This window comes from Toxorhynchites rutilus, chromosome 3 (genome assembly GCF_029784135.1).
Source record: "Toxorhynchites rutilus septentrionalis strain SRP chromosome 3, ASM2978413v1, whole genome shotgun sequence".
NCBI classification, from domain to species: Eukaryota; Metazoa; Arthropoda; class Insecta; order Diptera; family Culicidae; genus Toxorhynchites; species Toxorhynchites rutilus.
The window spans coordinates 221,758,341-221,780,693 of record NC_073746.1 but is presented as its reverse complement, the minus strand read 5'-3'; the positions used below and the strand labels follow the sequence as shown (position 1 = coordinate 221,780,693).

General features: G+C 37.1%; 1 protein-coding gene across 1 annotated transcript in view; it reads right to left on the bottom strand.

Annotated features, from left to right (window-relative positions):
• Nucleotides 1–933: 933 nt before the first annotated feature.
• LOC129779362 (alpha-tocopherol transfer protein-like) overlaps nucleotides 934–22,353 on the bottom strand; it is a 38,920-nt gene continuing 17,500 nt past the window's right edge. Inside the window, exons 2-4 of the mRNA XM_055786779.1 lie at nucleotides 1,813–2,099; nucleotides 1,394–1,754; nucleotides 934–1,329 (exon numbers count right to left, since the gene is read on the bottom strand). Coding sequence (XP_055642754.1) covers nucleotides 1,090–1,329; nucleotides 1,394–1,754; nucleotides 1,813–2,087 — 876 coding nt within the window. The 5' untranslated portion in view covers nucleotides 2,088–2,099 and the 3' untranslated portion in view covers nucleotides 934–1,089. The remainder of the gene's footprint in view (nucleotides 1,330–1,393; nucleotides 1,755–1,812; nucleotides 2,100–22,353) is intronic.

Below are 22,353 nucleotides of genomic sequence, written 5' to 3'. Positions count from 1 at the left end.
GCTAGCAAGTGACTTGTCACAGTACTCAGTATCAAACAAAGTAGTCACCCACACAAGACAACGCACAGTGCGTTGAATGCATAGGAATGTGGAACATAAATCATAACAGCAGAATTTAGCCATTGTAACACTATGGTGTGATGGAAAAAATTGTTCATAAGTATCAGAACTGCTGTGTTATTTGAATAATCGCATAAGTGTCTCTAGCGACAATTTTTGTTCATATCACATGAAGGCGAATTATTATTATTTTCATATAAAAACGCCACATTAAAACACATTGTTAAGTTAATACATATAAATATAGTTCACAAAAAAAAAAAATCATAATCTTGCATGTATCACTGCTTTTTCAAGAGAAAATAATTCCGACCAGTACGACACTCACGCCCAAATTTAATACGACCGCAAAGGATTAAATGATAAATGATGACTTATTGTCTTCTTCTGCATAATTGAATAAACGGAAGAAAAGGTTAGTAATAGCTTTAATGGTATTTTTGTGTACATTTTTGAACAGAATGAGGTTCTGGATTCTACGCGTTATCTCATCTAACCCGTTTAAAGGATACAAATTCATATAGGAAACGGTTTTTTCAGGGCTTCCATTTGATGTATCGAAAGAGAAAAAATTACAGATTTTGAACAATGAAAAAACTCAATTTAAATGCAATTACTACACACAATCACAGTCCTATCCAAGATCCCGTCCGTGCCCCTAGGCCCAACCCATAGACTTTCATAATGAAATATAAATGCTGCTGTTAGTATTCGAAACAAGTAGTACTGATCTATGGGTGACGGAAAATAGTTAGCTGATAAACCAATTGATTGTGGGGTTGTCGAACGGAGGATGTGTTGATGTTATCCCAAACATAGCAGAATTTCCAGCATTCAAGAGACGTGCGTTCTTTTTTTTGTGAATAATACATATTTAAGATAAAAACATTTTGTATATACCACCACTAATTGGCAATTTTTGTCGTTACATCTATACCCCAGCTATCAAATTCCATTATTCGTCCCAAGCAAATATTCTTCCTCGAACAAATTAGTATCACATTTATTAAACTCTTAAGCATAAAATTACTAATCTATATCTAGAGATTTCATTCCCTTGGTGGCGTCCTTTATTAACAAAGAGTCTTCGCACCGCTGGCGCTCCTCCGCTAGGAAGTACGGTCGCAGTTCTTCGAATTTTCTAACGTGCTCTTGGTGCAATTCCGCTACCGGTTTGAGCTCTCCGCCGTAGTCAGAGGGAAGTGAACTGCGGGGAATCCACTCGTCGTACAGTTTCTCCAAATTAGCATTCGAAGTGTGCAAGTGGAGCTAAAAATATGCATATCAAGTGTAATTTTTGTCGTCTGACTGCATGCTATATTATTACACCTACCATGTTCAGAATTTCAGCATGCATAAATGGCTTGATAATGTACAGGATTTTATCGAAGAACGAAACGGCGTTCAACACGTGAATGGCCTTAAGTTTGGCAGGAAGACCATCTTGCAAGTAATGGAAGAATTTTCTAATTGTGCTTATCTTAACTCGCAATAGATGGGTTAGGCCGACATTTGTCATATCGAATAGACAGATTAAACCGGGTCGGGGACCCTGCAAGTAGAGACACGAATCCAGCAGCATGAAGTATGTCTTAACGGCCTCATCGAAGTTATAATTTGATGCCTTGGGATTATTCAGCCGGTGATAAATCACCGAATATCCAGCGGAGGTTGGCGGAAGAGGAAAATAATCTCTGTAAATAGCAAATGAATTAACGCGCTTAGGATGTTTCGAATACAATATATATTTACTGATTCTGAAGACACTGCTGTACCTCCGGGCTTAGGGGATCTCGATTGTTGAACAATTCTGGACCATCCTTGCGGGCTGCATAATAGATTTTGATAACCTTTCGTGTTTCCTCGATGTTTTTGTTACAGGCATCCAGGAAGCAAATCAGCTGCTTATCCGTGATACTCGATGGGGCACCTTCGATGGGTGGTTCGCGCAAAGCTAGCAGGTCCTTCCTGCACAAATCCTCACGTTCTAAAGCTTCTTCGAGATCGAAACCAAGGTCGTGTGCCATCACGAAAAGTAGCTGCAATTGAATTTGTATTTTTTCTTCAATTAGTTGATATTAATATGCGTTTTGCAAGTATTCGAAAACTGTATTTTTTGCTGAGTAAAATATAATTATTTTAGATGCAATACTTTTAAGCATTACCATTTTTTGAGACAATAAATATGTTTTTTTTAGATTCTACACAAAATTGTTACATTCTGTTCAGTATATTTCTAAAACCATTACCGTGTGAGCCGTTTCAATTTCTTTTTTGTGGGGTAGTTACATCTGCCATGGATATTTTCTAGTTTCTTCGTCATAGTTCGATAGTTTGTTAGAAATCAATAATAACCTAAATTAACTCATCATGTAGAAAACGTAACATTACTAAAGAGAAGACGTGATTTGATGGTTGCGACATGGAATACAGCTATCAGGAGAATGGAAAAAAGTCGATAAAAGGCAACGCTCAGAATTTTCATGAAATACAACGGAGTGCGTGTCATGATTTTTTTTCACAAAAGATGACCATGCTAGCATAATCATAATAACATATATTTTTCTGAAAAATTAAGCTAGGAAGCAAACCATAAAAATCTTCCAATTGAGAATCGGCTCATTCCAGTACAGCGCTCCCAGTGGTAGATTCTGGAATCTTTGACGGCAGTTTTTTTCATAAAGTTTTTTCTTAAAATACTGTGCCAATTTTTTTAAAAAGATGATGTTTTCTCAAATTGGTCAGGATTGAGAAAAAAAAACAAAACAAAACACAAAAGTAATGAATGCCCGACATGGTCTTGTATGCGGATCGCAAAGGAGTTGGAAATGACCAAAACCACCGTCTGTGCAGTATGAAAACGTTTCATGGAATGTTTGTCTGTTTCCCGGAAGGTTCAATCAAAGCATCGGATCTACACAGTTAACATATTAAGGACCGTAAAGAAATCTGTAAGACAAACGCCAGGGATAGCTCGTTTTGGGGCAAACTTGTACGTTCTAAAATCATCATAAGCTTGTTATTTATGAAGTAATTTTTGTGAAATTTTCAGAAATTGTACAATAAGAAGCATTCTAGATATTATCGAAAAAAAAATAAGTTTTTTGATAATTGTAATAACTTTTTTACTTTAATAATTAATTGATAAATATTAATTTATATATTAGAAATTGTAAAATAGGATCCACTTGAGGTATTATTAAAAAAAAAGTTCTATAACAATTATTATAAAATTTCATATAAATATAAATTTTACCGATGTTTCTAGTAAGGGGTTTTTCAATAGGGACGATACAAAAGTACCTATAAGGACAGCAAACGACTCCATATTTTTCCCGCTCTCTTGAGTAAGGTTTGCCATTTCATAATGGAAAGATATACGATTCAACAATGAGTCGAGATTATTAAAGTTCACTATCGAAATTCGAGTCAATGACCTCAAGTTTAAGAGCGCAACGTCCAATTTATGGTCGTTATAATCGTCCTGCCAGATCAACAATTGAGCGTCTAGTGGAAAAATTTGAATCCACAGGCACAGTACAAAATTTTCTCGTGCCAGTGAGACAAAGAAGTGCCCGTAGTGTCGAGAATATTGCTGCCGCTAGCGCATCAATTGAGGAAGGCCCAAATCAGTCTCTCACACGTCGTTTTCAAGCGTTGGGTATCTCTGTGACGTCGTTGTGACGAATTTTGCGAAAAGATCTTAAGCCGCTTGACCACCAGAAGCGTCGTATTTTCGTGAATTGGGGTGAACAACAACTTGAAAATGATCCGGATTTTCATCGAAAAATCTTCTTCAGCGATGATGCTCATTTCTGGCAGAATGGCTTCGTCAGTAAGCAAAATATGCGTTATTGGCCAGGCACCAATCCACACGTACTCCATGAGTCACCATTGCATCCCGAAAAAATTACGGCTTGGTGCGGTTTATGGTCCGGCGGCAATATTGGGCCGTATCATGCCGTATCTGTATATCTAAAGACAGCGCGTAGAAAAGTGCGAATTATTTAATTTATTTATTTATTCAGTCTTCGCCAAGAAATTGTCGGACAGACTAAAATTCAATTATTGAATCCTTATAATAAACACATTTCTGGATATATCGAATTCAAACAAATGATACATTTCATTGAACCGTTGGCAACAAACATCCAAGGGATTATTCTGTCCGTATAGAGTACGATGTGCTGCTTGCCGGAAGAAAACAAATTGTCTGGTTGTTCTACCTGGAGTGTTGATTCGAAGCTTGCCCAAAACTTCAGCACAGTCAAGATTGTTGTTAAGAAGGTCGAAAATCAGCAGTCTCTGGAGAAATTCTCGTCGTTTTTGCAGTGTCGGTAAGTGAATCAGTGCGCAGCGTTCTTCATATGTGGTCAGATGTTGGTCGTTGCGCCAGGGGAGATGACGAAGAGTATATCGGATAAAACTTTTCTGCACACGTTCCAGACGAGCGATGTGAACAGCGTGGTATGGGGCCTAAACAGTAACACCGTATTCCAATATACTGCGTACGAGCGACACATACAATGATTTGAGGCAATAGACATCTCTAAATGCCTGAGTGTGGCGTCTAATGAACCCAAGAATGGTGAAAGCCTTAGCGGTGACCGTTGCAATATGCTGCGTAAATTTTAGCTTGTTGTCGAGCACGATACCCAGGTCTTTGACGGCTGCAACTCTTTCCACTTCGGTCGACCCCATCGTATATTCAAATGTGATTGGTGAGCAAAGTCGCGAAAATGTTATCGCATGACATTTCCTAATATTCACCTCCATGCCATTTATTGAGCACCATCCCAGCAGAGTATCTACATCCATTTGAAGAGCACAGCAGTCCATACTTGATGTTACTACACGAAACAATTTCAGATCGTCTGCATACATCAACTTAGGCGATTTGAGAACAGCGCAAATATCGTGAATAAAGAGTACGAAGAGCAGAGGACCCAAGTGACTGCCCTGCGGCACGCCAGAGGTGACAGAAAAGGGCGATGAAACTGACGAGCCAATCCGTTCGTGTGCACTACGATCAGTCAGATACGAATTAATCCAATTGGTTAGCCAAAGTGGAAACCCGTATCGCTTCAGTTTTTCCACAGCAAGGGCGTGAGGAACGCGGTCGAAAGCACGGACCTGCTGCCTTTTGTCAATTTTGTCAATCAGCAGAGAAACGTAGCTCATGAGATTTGATGTAGTAGACCGTTTTTTGACAAACCCATGTTGTTCGTTTGCGATGATGTGGCGGACAGATGGGTATATGAGATCCAGCAGCATACTTTCAAAAACTTTCGGCAAGTAGCTCAGAATCGATATTCCTCTGTAATTTTGCACATCGTGGACGTCACCTGATTTATGAATAGGGATTATTGATGCAGTTTTCCATAATGCGGGAAACTGTCCTTCTCTCAGCGAACGGTTGAAAAGCAAAGTAGACGGCAAAGCCAACGAGAAGCTGCATGCCTTGATGAAAGAAGATTGCAAGTTATCCGGTCCGGCTCCCTTCGAGGCTTCGAGACGGCTCAGCTTCCTGTAGACGTCCTCTTCGGTGAATGAAATAAGCCGCAAGTTCAGGTCATATGACTGCAGATTACTCAAGTACCGTTCAGACAAAGGTGGTGAGTATTACTTAACACACTTCGAAAGAAGGACGAGAATAAGTTAGCTGAGTCAACTGATGATGACGATGTACTGCCTTCGTAGAAAACGTTCTGAGGAATTCCATTGGACGATAAATGTAGTTTGATGTGTCTCCAAAGCTGTTGTGGTTTAGTCCTGACGTCACTCTGCACACGGCTTATGTAAGATCTAAAGCATGCTTGGTTCAAAGAGTTGAATTGGCGCTCTAACTCCCGCACAACAGTCTTTTGATCATCGCCTCTCAGTTGGAAATACCGCTTTCGTGCCTTCCTAAGTCGATTTCGAAGATTCCCCAAATCTCTGTTCCACCACGGTTGTTTACCCGGGTTATTTCGTGATCCATCCGTAACAGACTGAACGCGAAACACGAGAATACTCGTGAGCGGTTCTTAATGTGTTAACCTGAAACTGCGTCAGAACGTCTTGCTTTCAAAGTGAATCTAGGGCTTTTTAACGTGAATGTAGCCAACATACTCGGTACTGTTCGCAGTACAGTTTTGGATATACGCATTTGAGAAGGTATTTTGAGTATCGGGCTAACAAACCAAATAGGACCGAAAAGCAAAACATTACGACAATAACGCGATCCCGACAGCTGTGTAATCTGGTGCTGACCAAATTTAAATAATGTTATTTTCGTTAGAAATTTTCTTATGCGTTATGAAACATATGTTAAATTGGACTTTAAACAACAATTGAGACAGTTTTGTGTAGCCAGCGTTCATTGCAGCCGTATATCAGCTATAACTTGACGAATTTTGTATTCCACGGCTTCAACCATATGCGGCTCATCGGCGTAAGTCAGACAATTCACATTGTCCTACAGAAGATAGTTCAACGGTGACAAATCGCATGATCTTGGAGGCTAAATAAATCGTTTGTTCTATCACTAGATGAACTGTGGCACGTGTAGTATGGCATGTTGCACCGTTTCTACGAAACCATAGCTCCTATACACCAACGGTACTCAATTGTGGAACAAAAAAGTTGATGATCATGGCCCTGTAGCGGTAATCATTTTCTGTTACGTTCTGATAGGCATATTTTTTGAAAAAAAAAAACACACCTATCTACGTCATGCATTGTATGCAGGGTTGTCATAATAAAATCTTTATTTTGGTCTAACTCTTAATAATCTTAATTTGGTCTTTTCATCTTAATATTTTTTCATAAAATCTGAATTGATATCTGTATAGAAATTATCCTTTCCAGCTTTCAAGAATCTTCGCAAAATGATCCGTTGAGAGTAATCATGTTGTGCTGGTTAGTAAAAGAACACTGTGCGAGGCGTAATAACATTCGAGAACTCTAAATCAAATCGTACAAAGTACATTTACAGTATTTTTGTAAGGAATGACAAACTGTTCCGTTCTTTTATTTTTTCAGATCGAACTATTGGCAGCATGACCCCACACCAAAACTGAATTGCAAAAAGAGATGTCACTAATTGCTGAATAAAATGTAGGTACACTGAAGTCGCTTTTTACGCGGATTTCGGAATTTACGCGGATTTTGGAAGTTATGCGGTTTCTTTATGTGGCACGTATCAACCGCGTAAAAAGTAACTCCAGTATAAACAGATTTATTGTGCGGATTTCGTAATTTACGCGGTTTTTTACGCGGCACGTATTCCTCGCATAAAAAGCGGCTTCAGTGTGCTTGAACAGACGAATTGAATAGATAAGAAAACTGGAACTGAAAAAAGCGAACAAATTTAAAATCAATTTATTAAACAAAACAAACTATAAAATCTGTGTACAACAAAACCAAAAATTCTGTGATCTGTAACTACAGATTCTTGGTTTTAGAAAGTTTAAAAACCTGCAGAAATATAGACCATTCTGTAGTATGATGACTGTATGACTACTCAGACTGCACGAAGTCTCTAACGATGCTAGTGACGTTAAAGTGGTGCGCAAACGATCCCTGGTCGCTCGATTTAATTACTTTGGATCTTTATCCTCATCTGGCAATGAGTTTCCCAAACTGATTTTTGTTTGTTTTCCTAGGTTTAGTAGAAAATATGTACAATTTGCAGGCGGTATTTAGGTAGCAAAAATGAAATGGAAAATCGGACTAAACACAAAAAAGTGACAGTTGTCAAAAAGGCACATACAGTGACTCAAACTCGTAATCGTACTCCACCATGCAGATCTCTATTTCCTCCTTTCGATAGTCGAAAACAAGCTTTCGGAACATTCTATTTAGATAAAGTCATAGTGTCATAGCCCTCAAGGAGAGGGGAAAAGGTATACTGCTCGACATCTCATCGACAACGACCAAAATTCCAAAAGTTTAAAATCTATATAATCTCTCTCTCTCTCTCTCTCTCTCTCTCTCGTTCGCTCTCTTTTCTTCAAAGCATCATTCACGATTTCCAAATAGTCATTCAGCTAGCAAGCAGTCGGTGGTGAGGTTGTCCAAATGGCTTTTTTCAAGGCACGGTGATGAGAATTTAGGTTGTAAACAAATCAATCCATCAAAGACAGATTCGACGACGAATTATGTAGCAGCAGGGTTGCCAACTATAATTTTAAAAAAATCAAGGAGAATGAAAATAAAAATCAGGATAAATCAGGATAGCTCATATTGGATTGACCGAAAAGTTAATGTCGATTTTTTGGAAAACAAAAATATCATTCATAATATATAATCAGGATCATTTCAGAAAAATCAGGATAAATTGAGTGTTCGTCAGGATATCAGAGAGCGTGCTAACAAGTCTGGGAAATCCTGAAAAATCAGGAAGGTTGGCATCTCTGTGTAGCAGTGTATCGAATGCTATCGAGTGTCGAATCGAGCGAATGACAAAAATCCTTTGACTCGTGCCAAAAAACCCATAACGAACGGATTATCTTCCTACGCGAATATTCGACGCCCGACATTGGAGGCTCGTAGCTTGTCCATCGACAACACGAACGAATCATTGAGCGTCCAACATTCGGGGGTGTTCATAGCGGTTGTGTCCCATTCACCCGAATTCCATTCACCCGAAACACGTTTACCCGACGCACATTTACCCGAATGTAACGCATACACGAATGACATTCACCCGAATGTAACAAATACCCGAATGCAACATATACCCGAATGGACATTTACCCGAAAGAACATTTACCCGAATGCAACGTTTACCCGAATGCGACATTTACCCGAATGGGATGTTTATCCGAATGAAGAAGGAAAAACTCCGACAAATCACTTATAAGACGCGACGGACTGACAGAGCTGAGAATTCAGTGACTTATCTCTTAAATCTTCGGATGACTACGCAACACGTACGAAGATGTAACCAGTCGGACATTGTCCCGCAGATGGGCAGCTTCGCGCCCGAAACCAGTCGACATAAGGTAAATTTTAATTCGTTTAATTAAGTAAGAACAATAAGTGTTATGTCTTGTCTCGCGTCGCGTCTTAAAGGTGTCGTGAAGTTCTTACGTTGCACAGCAATTAAAAATAATAAGTCCGACAAATCAGTTTATGAGTTTTGTCGAATCTGCTGTTAGGAAGTTACGAAGTAAACTGAGAAATTGTAATGAGGAAATTCGAAAAAGATGTTGAAGACTACGCTGTGTTATTTTTAGAAATTAGTGTAGGCACAATTGACATGCTGCCTTCTTTCCTTTCCGTATTGCTCTTCAAGACCAAGAGATCATTCAGAAATGAGCATGGGTTATGAAATATTCCGAAAATTAAACAGGCAACTTTAACATAAATTTTTTTAATGAAAATGTGAAAAGAATAGATAAGAAAAAATGTTACTTACGTATTTGCCGCCGCAGCGCAATTTTTATCATGAGTTTATTATTTCGGGATGAAATTTATTTTGAGATCAATGTAATGGGGGCGAAGGATAAGGAATCGAGGCGGCACCAAGCCGCCGAGGTGACGCAATCCGAGTAGGCCGCCGACCCGCCGTCGGAAGCGGCGGCCTCTCGCAAGCAAACCTGTGTTTCACGGATTGCCCGGTTTGTTTGAAACGATCCTTTAGTCAGGTCCGACCGAGCGTTAGCGAGCGTCGGACTGCATACGTTTACCTGGTGCATTACGTTTGCCCGGTTAATAATGCATATCATGCATTTTGATTGCCTGGTTGCAAACGTGATACACCAGATAAACGTATGGCGCCCGACACTCGTAAACGGGCTGCGTCATCCATTGGAATGGATGGACTTAATAATACGTTATAAAACTGCATTCTTTCACTTTTCATTATTTTGAAAAGGATTTTATTCAATGACAGTATTTCTCGAATTGTACTTTCCACGAAAAATACTTTTTGAATGGAAATGAAAGTATGAGACAAATATAATCTTTATATAACACTGATCAGAATTAAATATACAAATACAAATACAAATATAGTAAAATTTGTGTATTATTTGAATATATCCTTCTTTTGGGTAAGTGTCGCTTTCGGGTAGATGTTACATTCGGGTAATTGTTACATTAGAGTAACTGTCGCATTCGGGTAAATGTTACATTCGGGTAAATGTTACATTCGGGTAATTGTAGCATTCGGGTAAATCTCGCATTCGGGTAAGTGTCAATTCGGGTAGATGTAACATTCGGGTAGATGTAACATTCGGGTAGCTGTTGCTTTCGGGTATTTGTTACATTCGGGTGAGTGGAATTCGGGTGAATTTCTTTCGGGTAACTGTCATTCGGGTGAGTGGGTTCCGGGTAAATGTGACACAATCGTTCGTTACACCGTGTAGCGCCGGCATAAGCGTGCATTTTCCAATGAACGAAATTGAAAACAGACAATCAATCGAAAATCTCCGCTGCTACAGATGAGATCACATTGTCTCTCGGATAGACACAGTTTGATCGAGTTCTTGATTTTTTTTGCTGAAACAAAACTACTACTGTAATCAATAAAATAATCATGATAGTATTAAGAATTTCAAATCGCTCTCTATATGAAATAAAATCACCTCATAAACGCTATAATGTACGTTTGAAAACAAAAAGAATTTTAAAATTATTTCCAACAACTTTTTGTCTGGCTCAAAACTAGTTCGACTACGAATGTGTTATTATATTTCTGTGCCATGTTTTTTGCTGGGAAGAAGTTACCCAACAAGAACGGTTGCTCATGCTAAACAATACTGGACATACCTGTTTGATCGTTCAGAATATCCAGTTCTAGTGTGGAAGAACTATCGGATCGGATCGATCTACGGTTCAGGGAGCTTCAAAAATAAATTCGGTAGGGCATGAGGAGAAATTGAAACAAAGGTGGTTAATGGGAAGTTCTATCTTTTTTCGCTCTTTCGCAAGAGATCCTGCGCTTCGTTCTGATAGGTTGACGACAAAAGTTCGCAAAAATCCGCGTAAATTTGTCTTCATTGTGAAGGGTTGAGAAACAAGCTTGAGTGGCAGACATATCCATAGAGAGGGACTCATTCCGTTTCATGTATTCGTAGATGTAGATGTAAATGTATGTACTATAACGATACATATCCTGTAACGAGAAATATTTTTTGAACATTCGGTTTAATTAATTGAGCATATGTTTTGATGTAAATGAGTTGAGCCCTAATGGAACAAGATAAAAAATGTATATCGTTTGACCTTTTGAATAATTTTTGCTACTTTTGAAAACCAAAATAATGGAAAAATTTTGAAAGCAATAAAATAAAATGAACGCGGTGCATTTGTTTCAATCAAAAACTGTGTTTCCCACCATCCGTTCTTTTCCATTGCGCGCACAATAGCGTAACATTTTGCGCAGTTTTGGTTGACATTGAACTACGATTGACCTTTTCTGTGAAACATTCATTTCGTAAGTAAGGTAACTAAACACTGCATTAGCAATGGACTGCACGAACCTGTTCTGAAGTTTCGCAAGAAAGCAGCCCAATCGATGCACTGTACAACATTTGCTACCATAGAAGTGAGTTCGATTATTGCCAATAGCATAACTACTGCCGGAAAATATGCTGTTTTCCGCTCACACGACTGCTCATGTATTTAAAAACCTCTTCGAGGTTCTCGTGTCCATTTAATGATTACATGTTTCGATTTGATCGTGTGTTGAGGTATATCTAATGACAGCTTCGAGTGTCGTAGCTTGGGACATCTCGTGTTCATTTTTCCTTCAAAACAAAATACATCGCTTGTTATATAGCTCTTAAGTGGGCTTTGCAGCACTGCTGAATTTAACGTTTATATTCAAATAGTTTGTATTTTAATAGCGCGACCTGCAATCTACCCAATGCTTCAAAATTACTACCAGAAAAGTTCGTTTTGAACTAGTTAGTAACATATTTATGTCAATTTCAGCTTCAGCAGGGTTAATTAGGATTGGGCGATCTTTAGAAAAAGGTCGATCTTGATGGATCGATTTTCTAAACGGTGTAGGACCATGTCAGTACCAAAGAATCGATCTTTACTGAATCGATCTCTGAAAAATCGAATGCCTTTTTTCCAATTTATTTACTTGTTCTATATAAATGTTGTATTTTCTTTAAACATGGAAGAAACTTTTCACATTACTATTAAAACATTAAAACAAATGGAGGTCACAAAGATAGCTTGAAAACCCAGAAAAAATGTTATTTACAGGGCATTCATCTTGAACCATCATGGAATTATTTTATTAAATAAATTAATTGAAAATTATTACATATTAGAAATTCAACAACTGATATTCATCCAGAACTCCGCTGACAATAATCCCGTCGAATTCGATCGTGTCATACGTTTTTTATCGAAATCTTTGTAGTAGTACCAGTTCTAGAAAAGAACGCTTCAGCTGGACCTGATGTCACCATCTCATCTCGTCACAATTTTCACTGTCAGCCTAGTGATTGTAATGGTGTAAATATAACTTGTGACCACTTGTTTTGTAAAGACCAAACTTACAAAATTGTTTCTCCTAAGTTTACGACCACTAATTTGAAAGGGATCCAATGTTTATGAAATTTGTCAAGTGATTTTTGGTGAGATTCAAATCCGCATTCACTGAAAAACAAATTTTAAATTTCTTTGAAAGCACTCGTGTTTTGCTCGGAAATTTTGGTTTTGATTTTTCGTCGTACGATTTGTGGAGCGAGAGTGATAATAAATGTCCAGGTGAAGTTTTTCAATTTAAAAATATGAACTATATGAAATTTTTCTTATCACGTATATATTCTATGTATAGAGAAACATTTTTTTTGCAATTGATGAAAAAATCCTGAACGAAAATTGTGTCTGATGAAGATTTCATATTATAATGAGTGGAAATATTAAGGAATTTATATAAAAATAATTAATCTTGGATCAGCACTAGGTGTTTTAAGTAATCAATAACCATGATGTAAAAATTTTCATTCAAATGGTAACTATTCAAAACAGCCTTTGGGTCTGCTAAACTAATAGATGATAATTTTTCTCGCAAGAACGGATGCAAAAACCAGATGTCGATACTGTACCTTCGTCATCGCGGATATCACCAGCCATCGAATTTTTTTAAATTTTTTTTTTATGTATTATAGTGACTTTCAACGCTTTTTACCAGTTCGTCACTTTTACCTTCCTGTGGAGGCGATCTGGCGTAGTGGTAACATCCATACCTCTCACGCAGAGATCACGAGTTCAATTCTCACTCCCGACATTCTTCCAAAACTGGAAGTAAAAGTGACGAACCAGCCGAAATGTGTTGAAAGTCACTGAAATAGAGAAAAAAAACTTTTACCTCCCATTTCGTATGGCACTAAAACCTGACGGATGTGCGTCTTAAGGTCGTACCAACATAAGAAAAAAATTAGCCGGTTCCCACATGGAAATTCCCGGTACTCTCTAATCATAGTGTACGTACGTCTTCAAGCAGTTTCTGGGACAGGAGTTTCACACAGCCACGAAAAAAAGGTGGCAGAAATCTTTAAGTTCATGAAAGTAAAGAAAAATAAAATTGAAGGAATTGTTAAATTATTGCATTCAATACGTCTGTTTATTACTTTCAATATCATCTTAGGGAGGAACGAAATTTAATGATCAACACATTAATAGAATTTCTTTAGTTTTCTGTCATGAAATAGTGTTTTAATAAAAAACAAGCAGTAAATACATAGTTCATAGTATTCTGTATTTTAGTGACTTTCAACACTTTGGCTGCTTCGTCACTTTAATTCCATTTCGAAAGAATGAGGGAAGTGAGAATTGAACTCACTCTCATAAAGTGTTGAACATCATTGTTGGATCGATCATAGCACCGGAAACCCGGCCCACAGCGCCTTTACTGTAACTCCACTTATCCAAAGTTGGTTCGCTCCATCAACGGTAGGTTCGCTATCGTTGATGGAAGGAACCAATGTATTAAGAATAGAGTAATACCTCGATTGATGATCGACCCGCGAGTATTGTATTGTGTTGATAAGAGATAATTTGCAAATTTAAAATTGTGCAGTAATTTACCATAAGTCTAAAATTATATCTACACTTTGTCATACTACAAAAATTATATCTACACTTTGTGTAGGTATAATTTTAGACTTATGGTAAATTACTGCACAATTTTAAATTTGAAAATTGTGCATGAAACTAGAAGCAAAGAGTTTGGGATTATCATATTGCGTGAGTTCCCAAAAAAATATAAACTGAAGCATTCAGGATCGATTTTGTATCTTGTACGCACTATTAAATGTAAAATGTTATTATTGTCTAAACATCGCACTATTAAATGTAAGTGAGTCATCATCCTTTCTCGTAACCAATATTTATACACGAATTAATTTTAGCTTTAAGCAATTCCCAATTAAGTTGCTCTAAAAAGTAGTGCTCGTTTGTTAATCGCCACGAACTTTAAGATTTAATACCGTGAATCGAGTGGATGGTACTCCAAATCCCCAACCGGAGCACAGCTGCGTCGCATGTGAGCGACCAGGTTCAGTGGATAATCTCGTCGCCTGCGATAAATGTAGTTCGTGGTGGCATTATGCCTGTGCAGGCGTCAGATATTTGGTGCAGCACAAAGAATGGACATGCTCGGGATCTTCCTGTGCCAACAATAGCAACATCCGTACGATCGCTTACGTCAGTTCGCAGAGCGAATCTTCAGGTGGAACGACTGGCGGAACAGCGGAAATAGAACGAAAATGCTGGTATCAGAGAAATTGCTTGTTGGATTGGACGATTCCATCAAGTAGTGCTCAATCATTTGATGAATCCGACAGTAGGACTTGGCATGTTGTGACAAAGAAAGTTTCCAAAAGAATACATTTTGCTATATACCATAACGAAAAGTTCTTCAATGTATATGTTATCTATGTTATCTTCACTGACGAAAAGAAGTTCAATTTGTATGGTCCTGATAGTTTCAACGGGTACTAGCGTGATTTACGGAAGAAGGAACAGTATTTTTTAAACAGGAATTTTGGTGGAGGCTCGTGCATGGTTTGGGCGTGATTCTGTGCAACCGGAGGCTCAAAATAGCTTTCACATCATTCAATGATTACATACATGTTCTGGAATCCTCTCTCCCAGTCAGTTTTTGCGTGGATATTGTCAAAAAAAACACATTCCAGCAAAACAATGTTACTATTCATACCTGCAAGGAAACTAAGCAATGGTTTAAGGACCAAAAACTATTTTTTTTGGACTGGCCGGCTCGCTCCCCAGACCTGAATCTTGTTGAAAATCTTAGGGGGATCCTTGTACGCAGAATCTACACTGAGAAAAAACGGTACACCACGATTGCAGAGCTCAAGGTCGCAATTTCGGAAACATGGAGAAATATTGAACGAAATTGACGTTAAATATACTTCATTCTAAGCATTCAGCAATGTATGAATGTATCTTGTTGCAATTCTAACTGTTTGTGTTGCAACGAAATAGAATAAGGTTATTATAGAAGTTGGACAGAATGTATTCATAAAAGGCACTACGTTGATGACTATCTTGACAGTTTCGAGACGACAGAGGACGCAATAAATTTTCTTAGATTTTACCTACGGATCCGTATTTCTGTGGAAATCAAACAAAAATCTACGCTTATCTTCGTTGCATTTTGGCTGAGTCGCTGAAGTGGACAGAAATAAGTGGGTATTGTTGACTGACGGAAATTTTGAGAATTTAAAATGCAGCGACTGAACCGTTTCTTCTAGTATGATTGGAGTATGATTGAAAGGACCCTCTAAAGAGTGGATACTGGAGATTGCCGTCCCAAAATCAAGAACAATACAAAGGTTGCTCATGTGATAACAGTAAAACTGTGATTAAAGAATTTATTCGAAATCTCTCCGTGAAAAACACTAGAAAGAAGCTATGTATTATGCAAGGAGATTGACCCCAGGACACCCAACTTCATCAAGTAAAAAGGTGATTCTAAAAAGTGTTTATAATTAGGAAAAATAATTTTAATGTTTTCCTTTATTTATTTGATTTGGCTCAAGAAGATAAAGAGCCATCACCTATCAGTACATTTTTGAAAGAATAAATTTGATTTAGTTAGCTTCAAAATAGTTCACTAAAAGTATGCGCGCTTTATTAACAACAACTCGAAAATTGAAAATTCATATACAGCAAACTTGAAATAACAAAAATATGGAATTATATATATAAGAAGACAAAACGATCTTCAAAATCTGTTGAATTTGTAAATGACTCTTCTGTCGGTAAACATAAAACTACCTGGAAAGGTGTCTTGACTCCATATCTTGAACCTGTACTATCGTTCATTATTTGAACAAAGGTATAATAAATAAAATAAACTATTCCCATCCAACAGATGTAAACTTGCGAAAACCTTTCAGTCTGTCGAAGCCACAGAAACGAGTAATTGGATAGGAAAGCATGCCATAGTTCGACATAGTCGATGGCTTTATATGCCTTTACGTACTTGGGGAGTTATCTCACTTCAACCTGTTGAAATCTCTCCCATTTGATGCTTTTGTACACATCGATGAAGCCGAAATAGTGGTTTAGGTAGGTACCTGGGGATGGAATTATATAAGAACGAGTAACACTGCTTAATGACGTGTTTTCGCAATGTGCACTCGTGGTTCGTTTGTGCGTTTGTGCCAGCAATTGGGTAATCGAAACACCCTAACAAATTCTAAATTTTGTTCGATTTGTGTGTGAGTAGGTTACCGCTCCAAACAGGAGGAGTAAGTCTGCTAGTAATTTGCCGAAACCGATCGATAAGTAACTCGGTCAACTCACGCATTACTACCGAAATTAAATGTGGTGTTTGTACTGGAACGATTCAGCATGGAGAAAGTATGATACATTTATTCCGCTGCCAAAGTGCTTGGTACCTTTGGGAGAGAATTAAATTTGCATAGTTACACTCGACGTTGAAAACGGCAGTTCATTAGAATAATTTGCGTTCGCTTTTGTCCAGCTCAGGTCGTTGATTAAAGCTCAAGCAGTCATTCGTACTGTATACATTGAAGAGGTGTTAAATAGTCAAGTTGAACTATCGTCAGCAGGGATAACTTGTTTGTCAACAACGCATCATCGTAAAACGATTTTTTTCCATTAAAATATCTGAAGGAAAACCACAAGTCTGTTGGATTTGACCTTTTCCACAGACACATCAAATTTCTATTTGCTACGAATGATATATGGGTTGAATAGAGCCGACACTTTGGTGAGAAAGTTCGCCTTTAAATTATATTCTTCTTCAAAATCATTTCGGTTTGATACAAACCTAAATAAGCTTCATTGTTCCATAGCATATAGAATGTTTTTGAAATTAAAAGAAATATGTCACTTTTCCATTAGTAACTTCATCTTCAAAGTCATATGGACATTGTATTGACATTTTGTTGCAGTTGCTAGCATGGTGTTATAAAAAGTTTAAGCAACAACTCACTGACGTCAATCCAACCAGTCTGCGTGGCTAACGTTTGGTTGATGCTATTAAGAATCAGAGTCATAGCGTGTCCAATGTTCACAAAACACGCAGAATTTTATTTGGTTTCACTGGTTGGATTGAAATATTATTTGCTCAACGTGGATAAAATCGAAGGCTAGTGAAACATTATTATTAGATTGAGCTGAACGATATGCTAATAATTATAATGATGTATGATGAAAGTTTATACTCACGCCGTCTAGGTTACAAAGTCATATTGATTTTTACCACGACATTTTCGATGTCAAAGCTGTCGATTATGAACATTCCCCTAAGGACATTCACAAACACATAACATGAAGCCAGTGAGAATTCAATTTCGTTTATTGTGTAATCATATAAGAAATTTAAAAAAAAATACTCCCTATCACGAAAACCTTCCCCGGCCCCAAAAACCCCTACATACCAATTTTTATGTTGGTCGGTTCAGTAGTTTCCGAGTCCATAAGAATCAGACAGACAGACAGACAGAAATCAATTTTTATATATATTGAATCTTAGGGACATATATTGTAGGTAGCGTGGTTCGATTTTTGTGAAGATACTGAGCTAATGTATAATTGAGGAAATTTATGCCCTTAACCTTGGGATAACATTAAAATATTATGGAAGTATAACGTAAAAAAACCGTATTTTCATGCCATGTGGCACCATCTGTTTATGCGTTGTGGTATATCAATGATACACAAGGCGTATAAATAGGACACCGGAATTTACCAGTAGAATGGTAAAATTATCAATGTAGTCCCTGCATAGTTATTTTCTTGTTTTGACATGTGGCAAAGAGTTTAAGAATTTTCATTCGAGTCTCACAAGGCAGAATGATTTTGAAGAGTGTTGCACATGGCGGTATTATAAAATTGATTTTTTGATATGAATACTTTCGATCATTCACGTTTTCTTACAGAGTGAATATTCGTGGGTTCTATCGCAGAACACTTCATTGATTGATCATCTAAATGGACTTTTCCAATTCATTTTTTCTATAAATTTTCTAGTACTTTGATTTGTTGTTTTCAGACACAATTATCGTTCAAGATTCATTAATCATTCGCAAATAACACGTTTCTCTGTTGCATGGAATACATGTTTGATATAGAAAACACAATAATTTCCTTCAATCTCAAATCGGACAACTCCTTCCTCGAGTTTTGAGCTTAGCAAGACATTTGTAGCTTAGCAAGACATTTGGCATTTTTGTTTTTATAGGAGTGCGTTATGAAAATCCTGAAAATCCATTTCCACTTTCGAACAAAGATCAATTTTCGTTAGCGCAAACATCGAATAGACCAACAACGCTTATCACGATGTAGTTTTAGTCAGTGTTGGAAAAAATCATCTTCGCTAAGATCAAATGCATAGATTTTCGGGCTAGGTTGCATCGAAAACCTATATATTCCAAACGAAAATTAAAATGACAGATCCAGGCAACCATTGAATATGAGCAAATGAACTTTTGTTCTTCAATATGTTTTGATGTTTATTTTTTCCACCCAGTGTCATTTTCATCTTGATTATCGGAAACGTCAGAACTGAATTTCATTTCAGCCAAATGAATATCAGCTGTTGTTAACTTCTAACCTGGGGCTGCTGTGTGCGGTTGGGGTTTGCAGTTGCCGGATGCCGTAATCGGAAATACCTTATGAAATTCCCGATGTCGCAAATGACTTGACGGTAGCTAAAACCACTCGTTGTATCCCATCTGCATATGCCGTTGCTACCGTCTCGCAAAATAAAATTTATTTTGAACATAAATTCACTGCCAGAACGAATATCGTTTCGGATGTGATGAATATCAATTTGTTACTTTTGATATCCAAAGTATAAATAACAGCGAAGTTATAAACCCCACTCAATGTCTCATTACTCAAATGGCAAATTTGCTCATGCAACAGCGATATGAACAAAATGAACTCGTTTGTTATTGTCATCAATATAATGAGGGCAGTGTGTTTCAAGCTGAAAGAAAGTCATTTACACTGGAACAAAATCGTATTCGTTTCTCGTGAATATTTGTTGATATTCTAAGACACTGGTTTTAGTACATACGGGGATTCAACTTTCTGAATTTCCCTTCAATGTTTTCCGAAAATCTAAATTGCTTCTAAACTTTATAAATTGCACTGCTCGTAGCAGATGATTAGAACAAGACATTTTGGATGGTACAATAAATCATAATGGTTGTTCAGCTTTATACTTTACTAGCAGACCCGGCAAACTTCGTTCCGCCCAAAATGTATTTTTTTGTAATCAATTCCTTCAAGCTTTCACGTTTTCTTGCTAAGCGAAAGTTCATGGGTCCAATTGATCTTCTAATTGACCCTTTAGAATTTCCTTTGACTATAAAATTCCTAGTACTTCTACCAAAACTCTTCATTGTAATATCAAATTATTTTCAGACAGACTTTTCGTTCAAGATTTTTCAATTACTTGCAAAAAACATGTTTCTCCCTTACATGGAATACATGTTTGATACAGAAAATAGAATAAAATGATGGCATCTCAAATCGCATGATTCCTTCCTCTAGTTTTGTGCTTACCCCTTTACTTGAGTTCTCGCTGAAATATGTGTAATACCTTAGCTATACATCAAAAACAAAGCAACTTCATGATTTCATTCGATTTTACCTCAAAATATCACGGAATCGTAAGTATTTCCAACTTGTTTTCTGTTTCTTCCTCATAAACTCCAACCCCCTCATAAAATGACGATATATTTTTTTTTTGTTTACCGATCCACATATAATTCATCTACTATTCCAAACGGGCTTTTTCACTGCTATTTTACCGTTTTGTCTCATATTCCGAACACTTAAGCTTCGATGGCCATTAATTAGTGTCTCATTACTCAAAATTGTATTCTTTCGCGAAATTAATTTGATTTTTGGATACAATAAAGCCTTCTTTTTGATTTGACCTCAATAAAATTGATTTACAAATACATGTTCATGGTGAAAAAAAATTTGTTTAATCGTTTTTATCTCAAATTCCGAACACCATTTTTGTCACTGACTCATATTCCGGACACTTTTGTCTCAAATTCCGAACAGCTAAAATACAATTTAAAAAAAAATCATAACTTTTAAACTACTGGACCGATTCATATGATCGATATATCAAATTAAAGTCAATTAGTATTTTTTGGAAAAATATTATGCTCACAAAAAAAATTGGTTTTTGCTTTTGTAATTATTGATTGTATTTGTTTCTCATAGTTTACATGGTTTCGGGACCAAGGGCGCTATATCGGTATCGATACCTGTAAATGATGCTAAAATGAAGTCTATAACCCAAAAAATGTGAGGGTTTTGGATATTAAATTATTTATAACATTATAGTTCAGTAAATTCACATTTAAAAATGAAGTGTTCGCAATTCGAATCACGCGTAAAAAATTGATTCATATTCCGAACATTTCTGTATCAAAATCATTTTATTTCATCCATTTATTGTGCTCGTTTTTTACGAAATTTGCTAATGCAAACATTTTATCGTTGGTTTTGATTGTCACTTTTTTGAAAATGCTCGATATTTTAAATTATAGGCTGCATCGATACCTGCAATACCTTTTCTAGCACTTAACACATTAAGGACCGCATGTTTTGGGGCAAACTTAAACGCTTCATTTGTTCGGATTCCACAAATTAGATCGTTTCCTTCGATGTGGATGAGAGGAAGGCAAACCATCGGTAGGCCTTGTTAGATTCTTGGTAAGCCAAGGACTCAACCTTCAAGTGTAAAAAACACGAGTTATTTCGTAATCCATCCGTAACAAACGAAACGCGAAACACGAGAAATCTCGTGAGCTGTCCGCAATGTGTTAACATGAAAAAAAGACAAACAAAATAGTTGAAACAAGTACATAAATTGAAAAATAAACGATGCTCGTTTTTTACGGAATTTGCTAACGATAATATTTTTTTTTTGACTGTCATTTTTTTGTAAATGTTTAAATTTAAAAATTATAGGTTGTATCGATACCTGTGAATGATGTTAAAATGTTGCCTACACCCCAAAGAATGTCTGAGCCTTTTTTATTCAATTATTTATTACATTGAAGTATAGTAAATTTACATTTAAAAATGAAGTGTTCGGAATTTGAGACTGTTCGGAATATGAGACAAAACGGTATGGAGTTTCAAAAGAGTTTAGCTAACAGATTTCTGAACAATGGAAAGAATTACATTTAAGAAACAACTGTTCTGAACCATCACAGTTCTACGTCAAATTTCGTCCGTACCCCTATGCTCAGACTCTTCTACTTTTTTGCCTTAGGGCTTCGTATAGAGCAAAATCACCGCATGGGATTTCAGCTTTAGAAAAAAAACTGTGTTCTGTCCGCTCGCGGGAATGTGTATTTGAATGATTATGATTTGTTGTATTGGGGGCTCGGGTTCGATTCCCGTCCTGGTCAGGGGAATTTTTCGTCGAAGAAATTTCCGCCATCTTGTATTGCCACCGACCACCTAAATTGCAACGGCCATTCATCACGTAAAATTCCCGTTTTTTTGGCAACTTCGACATTCAAATGAATACTATGACTCTTAAACTAAATATGTTGTGGTACCTGAATGCTGGAATGGTGGTCCTAAACAGCCTTTCCCATGGTCCTGAACCGACCTTCGATTTTTTGTAGCGATTTATTATTCTTTTTGATCAGCATCGATTATTCTTGATCAGCATCTCGTCCTCAAGAAAGTCAAACTCTGTGTCTGTTGGGATTAGGAAGGAAATCCGTATTATCAGAATCTAGCCCAACTGTCGTACACACCAGATATTGCACGTTCAGATTATCAATTATTTGCGCAAAA